We start from the raw sequence: 16,632 nt of genomic DNA on the forward strand, positions 1-16,632 counted from the left end.
GAAGCGTGTATTGCCGCTGCTGGTAGTCATTTTGAATACTGCCTGTGATGGCTAATTTTTTCGTTACTTGTCAGTCCATATAAGTAGTGTATTCAACTGTATTGTTCTGAAGTGTGTGTGCTGCCATAGGTATTTTTCAAGTGCCGGTGTGGGAACTTTTCAAAATACGATATCTCGTAAGCAACTCGCACTAGAATCCGGCAACAAACACTACTTACATTCTAATTTACCCTACTACTAGTTTGTTAACGTCAGTAAGTACGTAATCTCGCAGGTTATTTGATCGTTGTCAACGACCAATACAGCTCGTTTCAGTCGAGCCCACACATGTTTGATTGAGTTCATGTTCGGAGAACAGGGAGGCCACTCCATTCTGGTGATCCTAGCATGTTCAAGGAACCTGTTCAAATGGTTCAAATGGCTCTGAGCACTATGGGACATAACTTCTGAGGTCATCAGTCCCCTAGAACGTAGAACTACTTAAACCTAACTACCCTAAGGACATCACACACATCTATGCCCGAGGCAGGATTCGAACCTGCGACCGTAGCGGTTGCGCGGTTCCAGACTGTGAACCTGTTCACTAGAACAGCATGATGATCACGCTATACATGATCCATCAAGATGATACTGTCATCAAAAAGAAAAAGTTGACGACACTGTCTCAATGTTGGTTGCAGAATCTCGTCCCTTTATCGTAGAGCGGTGAGGCTACCCTCAGTGACCAATAGAGATCTACGGTGGCCCCACGTATTAACACCCACAATGTCAGTCCACCACTACCACCCTGTTGCACAAGTGGGACACAGTGCTTGAAGCGTTCAATATTACAGGGTTGTCTCCAAACACGTTGTCCGCGATTATCATAGTACAAACAGATCCGAGTTCCGTCCGCAAACAACATGCGACACCAATTCCGGGTCATCCATTTTGCTTGATATCTTCGACATGTGTAACACAGTCTATGGTGTTGTTACGTACGACATGGTGGTCGACATGGTCGTCGGAAATGGAGACTCGCTTCATGAAATCATCTCCTGCAGTTTCTTGCGGTACATCACGTCTTGTAGCCAATTGGAATACCAAGTTCGGATCTGGAACATTCAGACTACGGTTAATTTGAATCAAAAGTCGTAGATATCGATCATCGTGTGCACCTGTCGAACGCGGAGGGCCTTTGTGGTATGCTCGCTCAAGAGTACTGTGAACCGATTCCACGTTCGCACGACATCGCTTTGACTCCTATGCACATGTCGAGCTACTATCCCGGCTGACAAGACTTTTGCACATAACTTGATCATTGGTTGCTATTATCTACATCTACATCTACATTTATACTCCGCAAGCCACCCAACGGTGTGTGGCGGAGGGCACTTTACGTGCCACTGTCATTACCTCCATTTCCTGTTCCAGTCGCGTATGGTTCGCGGGAAGAACGACTGCCGGAAAGCCTCCGTGCGCGCTCGAATCTCTCTAATTTTACATTCGTGATCTCCTTGGGAGGTATAAGTAGGGGGAAGCAATATATTCGATACGTCATCTAGAAACGCACCCTCTCGAAACCTGGACAGCTAGCTACACCGCAACGCAGAGCGCCTCTCTTGCAGAGTCTGCCACTTGAGTTTTCTAAACATCTCCGTAACGCTATCACGCTTACCAAATAACCCTGTGACGAAACGCGCCGCTCTTCTTTGGATCTTCTCTATCTCCTCTGTCAACCCGACCTGGTACGGATCCCACACTGATGAGCAATACTCAAGTATATGTCGAACGAGTGTTTTGTAAGCCACCTCCTTTGTTGATGGATTACATTTTCTAAGGACTCTCCCAATGAATCTCAACCTGGCACCCGCCTTACCAACAATTAATTTTATATTTTATTTTATCCTTCGTAGCATGATGGATGTTCCCTCCACTGTTCCACAGACGTCTCTAAAACTTTCCGATTGGTGCTTTACTTTCAACTGCTAAGCTGACGTCCATTCCAGTACGGTGCTCCACTCGCAAGGAGCGCTCATGGTAACTGTGAGTATATTTACAAACGTCAGGGATTACCTTCCGATCGGTACAGGAATAATCACAATAGCAACACAACTGCACGAGATATTGGGATCATACAAAAGTTTTTATGATATGTGTACATAAACGATCCAGCTCTAGGTTTTCCGTGATTCCTCTTGACAAGGGTACGGCTGATTTCCTTCCCCATACTTCCGTAATCCGAGCTTGTGCTCCGCCGCTGATGACCGCGCTGTCGACGGGCCGTTAAACTTCCTTCCTCTATAAGACTGTTCGCTAGCAATGCATTTGTGTACAGGGAAGCATTACCATTGAAGATTGTAAGAAAGCGAGAATGAATTTTCAGTCTGCAGCAGCCGGCCGGTGTGGCCGAGCGGTTCTAGGCGTTACAGTCAGGAACCGCGCGACCGCTACGGTCGCAGGTTCGAATCCTGCCTCGGTCATGGATGTGTGTGATCTCCTTAGGTTAGTTAGGTTTAAGTAGTTCTAAGTTCTAGGGGACTGATGACCTCAGATGTTGAGTCCCATAGTGCTCAGAGCCATTTGAACCAAATCTGCAGCAGAGAGTGCGTTGATTTGAAACTTGCTGCCAGTGTGTGTGCCGAAGCGGTACTCGAACCTGGGACTTTATGCCTTTCACGGGCAAGCGTTTCACCACCTGAGCTAACTGACGGCTCGTCCTCTTATCTCTACTTCCGCCAGTATCTCGTCCCTTACCTTATAGACTTCACAGATGGTAGGAGATGAGGTACTGGCCGAAGCAAAGCTAAGAGTTATGCCTAGGTTGCTCAGGTGGTGAAGCGCTTGCCCGAGAAATATGTAACGTCCCATGTTCGAGTTGCGGTTAGGCACAAAATTCTAATCTGCCAGTGAGCTTCACTTGTAGAAAGATCGAAAAAATGTGCTGGTAGATAAATGCGAAATGATTCCTTCAAGAGAAAGATCCGACAGTTTCTCATTACAAATAAAGCGATGAACACACTGACGACTTCACGTGGTATATGTTTACGGGTAATACTAAGGAGCAACATAAAAAGGGATCCATTACTTAAATTCATTACAGGGATCGTGAATGCACGAGTTCTGGGAAAATGCACCGCTTCTGTAAAGGAAATGGCAGAGCGGTTCTAGGCGCTACAGTCTGGAACCGCGTGACCGCTACGGTCGCAGGTTCGAATCCTTCCTCGGGCATGGATGTGTGTGATGTCCTTAGGTTAGTTAGGTTTAAGTAGTTCTAAGTTCTAGGGGACTGATGACCTCAGAAGTTAAATCCCATAGTGCTCTGAGCCATCTGAACTATTTTTTTGCAAAGGAAATCCCGTACAAGTTGCCAGTGCGACCAATTTTACAGGACGTAAACGGTAACTGTTCACAACGTATACGGGAAATCGAGACGTACAATTTGATTTGTGATTTATGAAGTCGGGAAACAACCTCAAATTGACCCACGAAAACCACATAAGGCGCTACAGCGCAGTATTTTGAATATGCTCTCGCCCTGTTACGCCACCGGCTTAGTCGGTCTGATTTTCAGTATTTTTCAAATTCGTTAACACTAGTAATTTAAAGTTTCCCGTCACCGTAACGTTTCTGAAAGTTATGCAAAACCTAACAACGCTTACAATTCGATCTAAACACAGCGCTTACAACAGGGTAGTCTCGTAGTAAGGATGCCAGAGAAACAAAACTGCTTTACTGTTAATTTTGCAAAATGGCTCTGAGCACTATGGGACGCAACTGCTGAGGTCATTAGTCCCCTAGAACTTAGAACTAGTTAAACCTAACTAACCTAAGGACATCACAAACACCCATGCCCGCGGCAGGATTCGAACCTGCGACCGCAGCGGTCTTGCGGTTCCAGACTGCAGCGCCTTTAACCGCACGGCCACTTCGGCCGGCTGTTAATTTTACAGAAGAACTGACGCGAAATGTACAAAAACGTCAATTTCACAATTTGCATGTGCAAAAACGAAGTATGTTTAGTATTCATGGCTCATTTGGCAATAAAAGAAATAAACTTCAAACGATTAAGACCGACTAAAGCGCGAGAGGGTATTCAAACTATCGCGCTGTAGCTTAGGTGGCTTACGTAGGATAATTTGAGGTTCTTTCCGGCTTGATATGCCACAAGTCTCCTGCATCAAAATGTTCGTTTCGGCTTCCCCTGCATCACTGTGACACTGTGTTAACAGTTATTGTTTACAGCCTATATACTGTTATCCACAACTACCTCCCGGGGTTCAACAATATTGGTACTATATACGCTGCACATGCACTATACAGTGGCTTGAGGAAATAGATGTCAATTTAAATCATTGTAGAGAATATTACTGATGCTCAGTGAGCGCCACAATTTAAGTTTTATGCTCGTCATTCGCATACTTTCTGTTCAGTCGTTATCTGAGTTTCCTGTTAGCTGCCGAAATCTGTCAGCGAGTTATCAGGATCGGTCCGCAATCCATTCGTCTGGCTAGTAGTCCCGCCCATATCCACGCACACGTCCATCTCATTTTCATTATTTATTAGCTTATCCATTCCAGTCTGTTCCTCGGTTCATTTGTTTTGTCTTCCTGTCTCTCATAGTGATTTCCAACATGCATTTATGAGTCCCTGAGAAATCCTCAGTTTCTGAATGATATTTGCATCAGTAGCCAGTACCTTACTGCTATTAGACAACATTGATAATGCACAGCGATTTTGAACTCCCCATTTCAGACGCATTAGAAACTTACTTTAGAAAGCTCTGATTTACAAAAAGCACTCCATATCATTTTTACTCTGTTCTTTTCCTATCAATCAACCATCAGCTGCCCTAACATCAGATAGTTTGCTATCTGATGTTTTCCCGACGTATTTCCAACTTGTAGAATTCTCAGTTGTCTGGCCGGATCACACTGTAATATCGCCACGACATTTCAGCAAACAGATTCGTTGACTTTTCCAGATGTTTCAAATGGTTCAGATGGCTCTGAGCACTATGGGACTTAACATCTGAGGTCATCAGTCCCCTAGACTTAGAACTACTTAAACCTAACTAACCTAAGGGCATCACACACATCCATGCCCGAGACATGATTCGAACCTACGACCGTAGCAGCAGCGCGGTTCCGGGCTGAAGGGCCTAAAATCGCTCGTTCACAGCGGCTGGCTTTAGATGTTTCCTGGTGACTTCTGCTCTGCTGGTGTCGGCATTCTATATACGTCGGCCATCCATCATCTGATTTCTGTCAGTGGTGGTGGTTGCGACGCCCAGCGGCAAACTGTGGTCTCCAGTAGGTGCACATTTCACCCACCCAACGCTATGGCTACACGTATAGCGACACAAATGAAGTGATGGAGAAGGTAACGGCCAACCGTCACGAGCAGAACAGTATCGTCAGGGAGCACCTGAAGATTTTATGAACAAAATTGTCTAGGTAGCTTAATAAATTTCTGAATTTATTACGACGTTTAGATTGCTCCCATCATTACATATCAAAAAGCTTTGAACTTGCAAAACAATGTACAGTGTCAGTATTAAAAACCTGTGCCTAATCCTAGCAACCACAGGGAGATGGAGCGGGTCCGTTTGTCCTACGTGACCGAGGCGAAAGCAAGAGAATTCTACAAAATATGATTAATTAGCTTTATGACTACGTTGTTATTATTCGCCACACTGCTTCCTTCTGCTACGATTTGAGCATTTCGGACATTTACTAGAGAGAAGGCGTCTAGTGTGATTAGCAAACTCGACAAACTGTGCATTAGCGTTGACGAAAACCTATTTCCTTATATCTTCTCCATATTCATCACATTTTTTACTGAGCGTTGTGGAGACTATTTTTTCATTTTACCAGATCCTTGTAAATCCGAGTTATACTCTTTCCTCTTTCAGATGCAGTAGGAGGGTATCCTTTCGGCTACGTATTGCTTCACGAGTCACTGTGCAGTCCATTCTGCAGGTCATTTCCTGAACTTTTCCATTTACCTATCGTACAAGGGAAAATGTAAATATGCTTCCATATATGACATAATCTCTCTTACTCCCGTGATCCCAACGTCAGATATAGGGTGGAAGCTAAACAACTATTGCATAGTCTTTGTTCAATACGTTTCCCTGAATTTGCTCTGTATGGTTTCGGGAAAAGCAATGATATCATTACACTAGAGAGTTGTCCGTTATACTTTAGTATGGACGTTGTCGGTCTGTTATAATCATAGCAGGGCCTTGGGTCAAGAACCTATAAGTTGATAACAATATGGAGGAGATTAAAAAGTATAGGGTTTGACTTATGGTAAGGAAAATCTTTTATGCCGGTGGTGACGCACAGATCGTAAATATTTAAAGCAAGTTACTTACTTTTACCAAAAAAGATATCAACATTATAAACCTTTTCTGCGAAACACTTTGCCAAATGGGATTTTAGGCTTTCAGCTATATTTATTATGTATCTCTTGGAACGTTGTTCCTACGAAAACAGCGATCATAATTGAAGTAAAACTTTTTCAGATAAAAACAGCCTAACATCACATGTAAGTTGTTAAAATTTATTTATCACGGGATCAATTTCGATCGTGATACGATCATCGTCAGACTATCAACAATCCTCGGCTGGAAAGAGAGTGTTGCGAGAAGCAGTTCGCTATGTAGCGCCGGTAAAGATGATGTATGCAGCGGTCATCTGATAAATAATTTTCAAATTTTAACAAGTTACATGCGATCTTAGACTGTTTTTATTTTTAAAAAATTGTATTCATTCTTTCTGTTAGCTGCATTTATTTTTGCTTTTTATATGTTCAATACGTCATCAATTTCAACATTCAATTCGACAATATATGGTGCATAAAAACAGGCAAAATGAAGATGCCTGCGATCAAAGAAATTGTCGCTTGATGTATGCGTAACCTGTAGCTTGCATCGACATGTTTGACACATTAGCAACCGACAGAACCATAGATCTACATCTACGTGACAACTCTGCAATTCACGTTTACGTGCTTGACGGAAGGTTCATAGAACCACTTTCAAATTTTTTCTCGACCGTTCCATTCTCGAATGGGCACTTGAGCTAAACGACACCTAAATCTTTTAGTTCGAACTCTGATTTTATTCCGATGATAGGCGGGAGTCAATAAAATATATTCGCAATCGGAGGATAAAATATTTGATCAAAATTTCATGATCAGACCTCTCGCCGCAACATAAAACGCTTTTGTTTCAATGATTGCCACCACCGCACGCTTATCATGTCCGTGACATTCTTTCCTCTACTCTACGATAATACAGAAAACGTTTTGAACTTTTTCAATGTTCTTCTTCAATCCTATGTGGTAAGGATCCCATCCTACGCAGCAGTAATCCAGAGGACGGACGTGATAAGCAGTAGGCAGTAGGTAGTTTCTTCAATAGATTTATTGCATCTTGTAAGTGTTGAGCCAATAAAACTTGCGGATTTACTGTGTAACCGACATTTAACTTTTTTTAGATATTCTGGTCAATTGCCCATTTTTGCATCATACAGAAATCATTTTGCAATTCATTTTGATCTTCTGATAACTTTACTAGACGGTAAACGGCAGTATCAGCTAAAAACTCTGGAAGAAGGTTGCACATGCTTTGCCCAAGGACTCACCGTGCTTTTGCTCACTGCCAGGTCTCTGTAGACATTCTGCAAGCGCCTTTGAATATCTACGACGCTCTGGTTCTGTGAAAAAAAAAAAAAAAAAAAAAAAAAAGACAGCTCACTGCCTGAATCGCATCTCTGTTACAGACGCCATTTCAAAGAATACGTATGGCACCGCCATCTGTGATCTTCACGCAATTATAGAAACTGAAGCAAGAATATTCCATCATGTCCCGCAACAAATTCTGAATTTTTTAAACCGAAATTGGCCGCGCGGAGAAATGTGTTGAATTGCACTACTGGCCATTAAAATTGCTACACCAAGAAGAAATGCAATGATAAACGGGTATTCATTGGACAAATATATTATACTAGAACTGACATGTGATTACATTTTCACGCAATTTGGGTGCACAGATCCTGAGAAAAAAGTACACAAAACAACCACCTCTGGCCGTAATAACGTCCTTGATACGCCTGGGCATTGAATCAAACAGAGCTTGGATGGCGTGTACAGGTACAGCTGCCCATGCAGCTTCAACACGATACCACAGTTCATCAAGAGTACTGACTGGTGTGTTGTGACGAGCCAGTTGCTCGGCCACCATTGACCAGACGTTTTCCATTGGTGAGAGATCTGGAGAATGTGCTGGCCAGGGCAGCAGTCGAACATTTTCTGTATCCAGAAAGGCCCGTACAGGACCTGCAACATGCGGTCGTGGATTATCCTGCTGAAATGTAGGGTTTCGCAGGGATCGAATGAAGGGTAGAGCCACGGGTCCTAACACATCTGAAATGTAACGTCCACTGTTCAAAGTGCCGTCAATGCGAACAAGAGGTGACCGAAACGTGTAACCAATGGCACCCCATACCATCACGCCGGGTAATACGCCAGTATGGCGATGACGAATACACGCTTCCAATGTGCGTTCACCGCGATGTCACCAAACACGGATGCGACCATCATGATGCTGTAAACAGAACCTGGAATCATCCGAAAAAATGACGTTTTGCCATTCGTGCACCCATGTTCCTTGTTGAGCACACCATCGCAGGCACTCCTGTCTGTGATGCAGCGTCAAGGGTAACTGCAGCCATGGTCTCCGAGCTGATAGTCCATGCTGCTGCAAACGTCGTCGAACTGTTCGTGCAGATGGTTGTTGTCTTGAAAACGTCCCCATCTGTTGGCTCAGGGATCGAGACGTGGCTGCACGATCCGTTCCAGCCATGCGGATAAGATGACTGTCATCTCGACTGCTAGTGATACGAGACCGTTGGGATCCAGCACGGCGTTCCGTATTACCCTCCTGAACCCATTGGTTCCATATTCTGCTAACAGTCATTGGATCTCGACCAAGGCGAGTAGCAGTGTCGTGATACGATACACTGTAATCGCGATAGGCTACAATCCGAGATTTATCGAAGTCGGAAACGTGGTGGTACCCATTTCTCCTCCTTACACGAGGCATCACAACAACGTTTCACCAGGCAGCGCCACTCAGCTACTGCTTGTGTATGAGAAATCGGTTGGAAACATTCCTCATGTCAGCACACTGTAGGTGTCGCCACCGGCGCCAACCTTGTGTGAATGCTCTGATAAGCTAAGGATTTGCATATCACAGAATCTTCTTCCTGTCGGTTAAATTTCGTGTCTGTAGCACGTCATCTTCGTGGTGTAGCAATTTTAATGGCCAATAGTGTACTTATTGGACACCCCTCGTATTAAAAGCATCTGGCACTTAAGACCGCGCTAACTTTCGAGCCTCTGTAACTCACCGCCAATATCTTAGATCTTGCATTCTTTTAAATCTTTATGTCATTTTCATTGCTTCTGCATCAGCGTCCTGGCCCGTTTTGTGTACCATAGAGGATCTGCTCCGTCTTTTATTGTTAGTTTTCCAACAATGTCAGCTGTTTGCTGGTAGACTCCAGCAGTGAGTAACGGCAAGTTGCGCGCTGTTTCAGTTGGTGGACGACGACGGCTCCATCGAGACAGCGCTCATCAACTACCTGTTCGCCAAGCAGGTGGTGAACCGGCTGCGCGCGCAGATGGACGTCAGCGACCTGCAGCGCAAGCGCTCCTACTGGAAGCAGTGCGCCTTCAACGCCGTCTCCTGCTTCGGCAAGTAGGCGGGCGGAGCGCGTCGACACCGCAGCTACCCTCTGCCACCGCCACCATCTCCCAGACAACGGCAACGCGCCGGCGCACTGAAGACGCTCCTCTGTCACTCCACGGGGGGCGACCTCCGCAGCCCCAGTAGTCCAGCCTCCCCTCTCTAGGCTAAAAACGTGTGATAAACTTACTGAGACTTAGATAAATTTACCTATGTACATAATCTTTGACACTCGTACCCTTACATCCCAAACAATGCCAACTTCCTCAACTACTGTCCTGTCCCAGTGATAGCGAGCAGAACTCATCTGATAATATTATCACTACATTTATGTGTATCTAATGTTCAATTTCCTTGGCGTCTCTACATCATTTCCAGTTTTCACAAAAAAATTATACAGTAGTGAACGTATCCTCATGTCCATTATATACTTCTAACCAATGTAAAAGTTCAGTGCACTGGCGCGCTTTCGTTATCTTCCCTCTTTATGATTTAGAATTTTTACGAGTTAGGGAATACTTCACCAATAAGCCCGTTCTATTAAATCTAATAGATGTACATAAGTGTGTTAGACTTCCCCAAATATAGTTTATTAGCTAACTTCTTATACCAAGTGGCCCTAATATCATGTCTGCTTAAAACATACATTTCCAATCAATTAATGCATATCGTGAAAAAAATCGTGATGTAGTGTTGACTTCACTTTAGCATCTTTGTAAGCATTTAAGGTGAAGAATAAACAAGTATAAACAATAATATTTACTTGTGTGCTTATTTATGTTTCTTCCTTCCTGCTCCATACTGTTTAGTCTGGTGCCATGTAACTGATCGCTGTAGTATGAACGTACTTCAGTGCTGACGTATGAGCTTACGGCACAGTACACTGCTCTGTGACACCATCAGACGCAAGAATAGCTATATTTTGAAAAAAAATTTAAGGAAAAAGTGTTTTATGTTTCATACATACATCAACTTTTTGTCTAGGAAATTTGACTGCGTAACAACATTAGAAGGTATGTGGAAACAACATGTCAAAAGTTTATAGGTTTCGTCACATGGCATCGGAAAACATAAAAATGTTGTAAATGCCACAGATAAATCACGTAAAATTCTAGTTACTTTTCCAAGGTGATCAATGCTAGGAATTACCTCTTCACATACACTAGACATACTAAACAATGAGACCACAGAGACAGTGTTATAAACAATATAAACGATGTTATTTTACTTCGAAAATATTTTCTATTTTCAGAACACGCCATTTAGAATAAAACACTCGAACTTTCGAGAGCTGTCTCCGTGTGATAAAGAGATATTGACTGAGATCACTCTTCCACCTTGCCTCGAAGATCCGAGATATATGTAACGCCCCATTACGGACCATGCTCGCCTTCGAGTACCCGTTGTGATGATGTCTTGGTTTGTGGAGCGCTCAACTGCGCGGTCATCAGCTTTTTACACAGTCCAATGTTTCTCGCAGTCCACTCGAGCCACTGTCACAAATAATGATGAAATGATGAGGACAACACAAACACCCAGTGGAGTACGTGTTGTGTCATGTCCTCCGTGAATGAGGTAGCGTCTGCAGAGGCAAGATGATTCGCAGTGTCGCTCAGCATTTTACTACGCACACGTTATATATAAAATGAAGGAGCTTGAGCACTTGGTTGTGGCTGAACTTTGGTTACAGAATGGACACAAAATGCAATGTGCTACTCGTCTATTCATATTTAGATTTCGTTACAAAAGAGCAATCAGTGTAATAAGTCACGGATGCAAAATACTAACGCGAATTCTTTACAGACGAATGGAAAAACTGGTAGCAGCCGACCTCGGGGAAGATCAGTTTGGATTCCGTAGAAATATTTGAACACGTGAGGCAATACTGACTCTACTACTTATCTTAGGAGAAAGATTAAGGAAAGGCAAACCTACGTTTCTAGCATTTGTAGATTTAGAGAAAGCTTTTGACAATGTTGACTGGAATACCCTCTTTCAAATTCTGAAGGTGGCAGGGGTAAAATTCGGGGAGCGAAAGTCTATTTACAATTTGTACAGAAACCAGATGGCAATTATAAGAGTCGAGGGGCATGAAAGGGAAGCAGTGGTAGGGGAGGGAGTGAGACAGAGTTGTAGCCTATCCCCGATGTTATTCAATTTGTATATTGAGCAAGCAGCGAAGGAAACAAAAGAAAAATTCGGAGTAGATATTAAAATCCATGGAGAAGAAATAAAAACTTTGAGGTTCGCCGATGACATTGTAATTCTGTCAGAGACAGCAAAGGAGTTGGAAGAGCAGTTGAACGGAACAGACAGTGTCATGAGAGGAGGGTATAAGATGAACATCAACAAAAGCAAAACGAGGATAATGGAATGTAGTCGAATTAAGTCGGGTGATGCTGAGGGAATTAGATTAGGAAATGAGACACTTAAAGTAGTAAAGGAATTTTGCTATTTGGGGAGCAAAATAACTGATGATGGTCGAAGTAGAGAGGATATAAAATGTAGACTGGCAATGGCAAGGAAAGCGTTTCTGAAGAAGACAAATTTGTTAACATCGAGTATATATTTAAGGGTCAGGAAGTCGTTTCTGAAAGTATTTGTATGGAGCGTAGCCATGTATGGAAGTGAAACATGGACGATAACTAGTTTGGACAAGAAGAGAATAGAAACTTTCGAAATGTGGTGCTACAGAAGAATGCTGAAAATTAGAGGGGTAGATCATATAACTAATGAGGTGGTACTGAAGCCGGCCGCGGTGGTCTCGCGGTTCTAGGCGCGCAGTCCGGAACCGCGCGACTGCTACGGTCGCAGGTTCGAATCCTGCCTCGGGCATGCATGTGTGTGATGTCCTTAGGTTGGTTAGGTTTCAGTAGTTCTACGTTCTAGGGGACTGATGACTACAGCTGTTAAGTCCCATAGTGCTCAGAGCCATTTTTAAGGTATTGAATAGGATTGGGGAGAAGAGACGTTTGTGGTACAACTTGACTAGAAGAAGGGGTCGGTTGGTAGGACATGTTCTGACACATCAAGGGATCACCAATTTAGTGTTGGAGGGCAGCGTGGAGGGTAAAAATCGTGGAGGGAGACCAAGAGATGAATACACTAAACAGATTCAGAAGGATGTAGGTTGCAGTAGGTACTGGGAGATGAAGAAGCTTGCACAGGATAGAGTAGCATGGAGATCTGCATCAGACCAGTCTCAGGACTGAAGACCACAACAACAACAACAAAAGAGGCGGCCAAGAATAGAATAAACAACCAGAAACTTAACGGAAGTCAGAGGTATACACATAGTAAGCAATGGGCGCAGACTTTGGATACTGAGCAGGGGCAGGAGCAAAGGCAGAGGCTTGATACTCGTAGGGAGAATGTGAACGACAGTTTCAAACATCCTCATGGGCCTTGCCTCGGGACCACGGGGTGTACATCACAGTACTTGACACTGCAGGTCAGCAGCTGTCTATGACGGGCAGTCAGCAACTATTTCAGACGAGTTTAATAATTCATGACTGCGATTTTAAACTCCATGCTAGCTTTTGATGTCACACGACGAAGTTAAGTCCTTTAGTGGGTACATTTTCAATTAAATATTGATCTCCCTTGGGCGCCGCACAGGCCGAGTAGCGTGACGTCACGTCACAAATTCGTTGCGAGCCCCGCATTTCTCGTGCGCCCCGTCCTGAAGTGAGCCAGGCCTTCCACGAACTGCCAACACCCCTCCCTACGCATGCGTTATTGCGGTCGTCCTCTGAATGGTTCCAGACACTGACACATTGCCTACGTAAGGGGAACACGGTACAAGCCCTGGCAGTCACCAGTTTACCTCATGATGAAGATGGCTGGAGGATTTTATTCGAGACGACGGAGTTTAAAACCGGGATTTTATTCAGGCATGCCACTGAACAAGGTTCAGAGGGCACTAAACACTTTTCTTGTATTTTTACAGCTTTGGCTCAAACTGTAGTTCAAATGGCTCTAAGCACTATGGGGCTTAACATCTGAGGTCATCAGTCCTCTAGACATAGAACTCCTTAAACCTAACTAACCTAAGGACATCACACACGTGCCCGAGGCAGGATTCGAACCCGCGACCGTAGCAGCCGCGCGATTCCAGACTCAAGCGCCTGGAACCGCTCGACCACAGCAGCCGGCTCAAATTGTGGTGTATTTGTTTATACTACACACAGTTGATATGACCAGATGCTTAAAAAGTACAGCAAGTGATTGTTTTGTTATCCGTAAGTTAAAAAAATCATTTTCAATAATCACTGTCAATTTCTCTTTAACACAGTTTTTCTTTTTTGTTTGGAAGACTAGAACACAATAGCTGTTATGGTGATTTAACGGCAAGCTTGGCATTGTTAGACGACGAAAAGAATCCTCTGCACGTATTTACGGAAATTTCGACGTAAAAGCAAGGCTTTCTTTCTACAGATGACTCATCATGATACATGAAGACACAGCGGAACGTTACAGTAAGTGCTAACCAAAACTCTAGGAGTCTGACACGCTGCTTCCGGTGCTGTCAACGTTCATTAGCCTGCAGCTGGAATCTGTCTTTTCGAGGTTCTTCGCGTTTCAATAGACCTTAAGCTGCTGCTCACAATAAGCTAAATAAACTGTAAGTGACTGCAACAGTTAAAATCTTGTTAACATTTTTAACCCCTCGGCACATTTTTGGGCTGGAAGTCTACAGTTCGAAAGTCTTGTTACCAGATCTTCTCAGCGACATCATACTCAGTGAATCTACGTGACCAACACAGCGCTTCATTTCTGTTATGTTGTATCCACCATTTACGATTTTTAAGCAGTTGCTTAAAGTAGGACCACTAACCAGGAAAACGCTACGAAAGTACCAAATATAGCACGTACAACAAGAAGTATCTCGCCATATTTACGTCTTATAAATTATAGAGTGCAGCGATCAGTCGTCCTTTTTTAGATTTAATTACGTAAATCCAGATTTCGGCTAGTGGCTAGCCATTCTCAATGCTTCCGGCGCCCGAACAACAGGGACTTACATGCATCGAGAATAGAAAATAGTGTATTGAGAATGGCTAGCCACTAGCTGAAATCTGGATCTGCGTAATAAAATTTCAAAAAGGGCGACTGGTTGCTGCACTCTTTAGTTTATAAGCCACATAACAGTCGCGGAGTGCACCCACTTTCCGAATCGAAGGCAACCTGATATTTACGTCTGATTTCCATACTACAGTGCTGAGTGTAAAGGTGATCACTCATATAGCCAGCTTCTTAAAAGAGCTCACAGATTGCTTTGATCATTGGTGTGACTCTCCACCGATCATGTTTGTCATGGCAGAGAAGTGAAGTGCATGTAGCAGCAGCTTCTACATCTACACCTACATACATACTCCGGAATCCACCATACGGTGAGTGGCTGAGGGTACCTCGTACCACAACTAGCATCTTCTCTCCCTGTTCCACTCCCAAACAGAACGAGGGAAAAATGACTGCCTATATGCCTCTGTACGAGCCCTAATCTCTCTTATCTTATCTTTGTGCTCTTTCCGCGAAATGTAAGTTGGCGGCAGTAAAATTGTACTGGAGTCAACCTCAAACGCTGGTTTTCTAAATTTCCTCTGTAGCGATTCACGAAAAGAACGCCTCCTTTCCTCTAGAGACTCCCACCCGAGTTCCTGAAGCATTTCCGTAACACTCGCGTGATGGTCAAACCTACCAGTAACAAATCTAGCAGCCCGCCTCTGAATTGCTTCTGTGTCCTTCTTCAATCCGACCTGATAGGGATCCCAAACGCTCGAGCAGTACTCAAGAATAGGGCGTATTAGTGTTTTATAAGCGGTCTCCTTTACAGATGAACCACATCTTCCCAAAATTCTACCAATGAAGCGAAGACGACTATCCGCCTTCCCCACAACTGCCATTACATGCTTCTCCCACTTCATATCGCTCTGCAATGTTACGCCCAAATATTTAATCGACGTGACTGTGTCAAGCGCTACACTACTAATGGAGTACTCAAACAATATAGGATTCTTTTTTCTACTCATTTGCATTAATTTATATTAGTTAGCTGCCATTCTTTACACCTATCACAAATCCTGTCCGAGTCATCTTCTATCCTCCTACAGTCACTCAACGACGACACCTTCCCGTACACCACAGCATCATCAGCAAACAGCCGCACATTGCTATCCACCCTATCCAAAAGATCATTTATGTAGATAGAAAACAACAGCGGACCTACCACACTTCCCTGGGGCACTCCAGATGATACCCTCACCTCCGATGAACACTCACCATCGAGGACAACGTACTGGGTTCTATTACTTAAGAAGTCTTCGAGCCACTCACATACTTGGGAACCAATCCCATATGCTCCTACCTTAGTTAGGAGTCTGCATTGGGGCACCGAGTCAAACGCTTTCCGGAAGTCAAGGAATATGGCATCCGTCTGATACCCTTCATCCATGGTTCGCAAGATATGTGAAAAAAGGGCGAGTTGCGTTTCGCAGGAGCGATGCTTTCTGAAGCCGTGCTGATGCGTGGACAGCAACTTCTCTGTCTCAAGGAAATTCATTATATTCGAACTGAGAATATGTTCGATTCTCCTGCAACAAACCGATGTTAAGGATATTGGTCTGTAATTTTGAGGATCCGTCCTTCTACCCTTCTTATATACAGGCGTCACCTGCGCTTTTTTCCAGTCGCTCGGGACTTTACATTGGGCAAGAGATTCGTGATAAATGCAGACTAAGTAAGGAGCCAATGCAGTAGAGTACTCTCTGTAAAACCGAATTGGAATCCCATCAGGACCTGGCGATTTATTTATTTTCAACCCATTCAGCTGCTTCACAACCCCAGGGATGTCTATCACTATGTCCTCCATACGGGAATCTGTACGAGACTCAAAC

The 16,632-nt window shown here is 43.9% G+C and overlaps 1 protein-coding gene across 1 annotated transcript in view; it reads left to right on the forward strand.

The window, feature by feature from the left end:
- LOC124789758 (prohormone-1-like) overlaps positions 1-9,891 on the forward strand; it is a 310,220-nt gene extending 300,329 nt beyond the window's left edge. The window contains exon 3 of the mRNA XM_047257211.1: positions 9,588-9,891. Within this exon, the coding sequence (XP_047113167.1) occupies positions 9,588-9,752 (165 nt within the window). The 3' untranslated portion in view covers positions 9,753-9,891. The remainder of the gene's footprint in view (positions 1-9,587) is intronic.
- The last annotated feature ends 6,741 nt before the right edge of the window (positions 9,892-16,632 follow it).

The sequence above is a fragment of the Schistocerca piceifrons genome, chromosome 3 (assembly GCF_021461385.2).
Source record: "Schistocerca piceifrons isolate TAMUIC-IGC-003096 chromosome 3, iqSchPice1.1, whole genome shotgun sequence".
NCBI classification, from domain to species: domain Eukaryota; kingdom Metazoa; phylum Arthropoda; class Insecta; order Orthoptera; family Acrididae; genus Schistocerca; species Schistocerca piceifrons.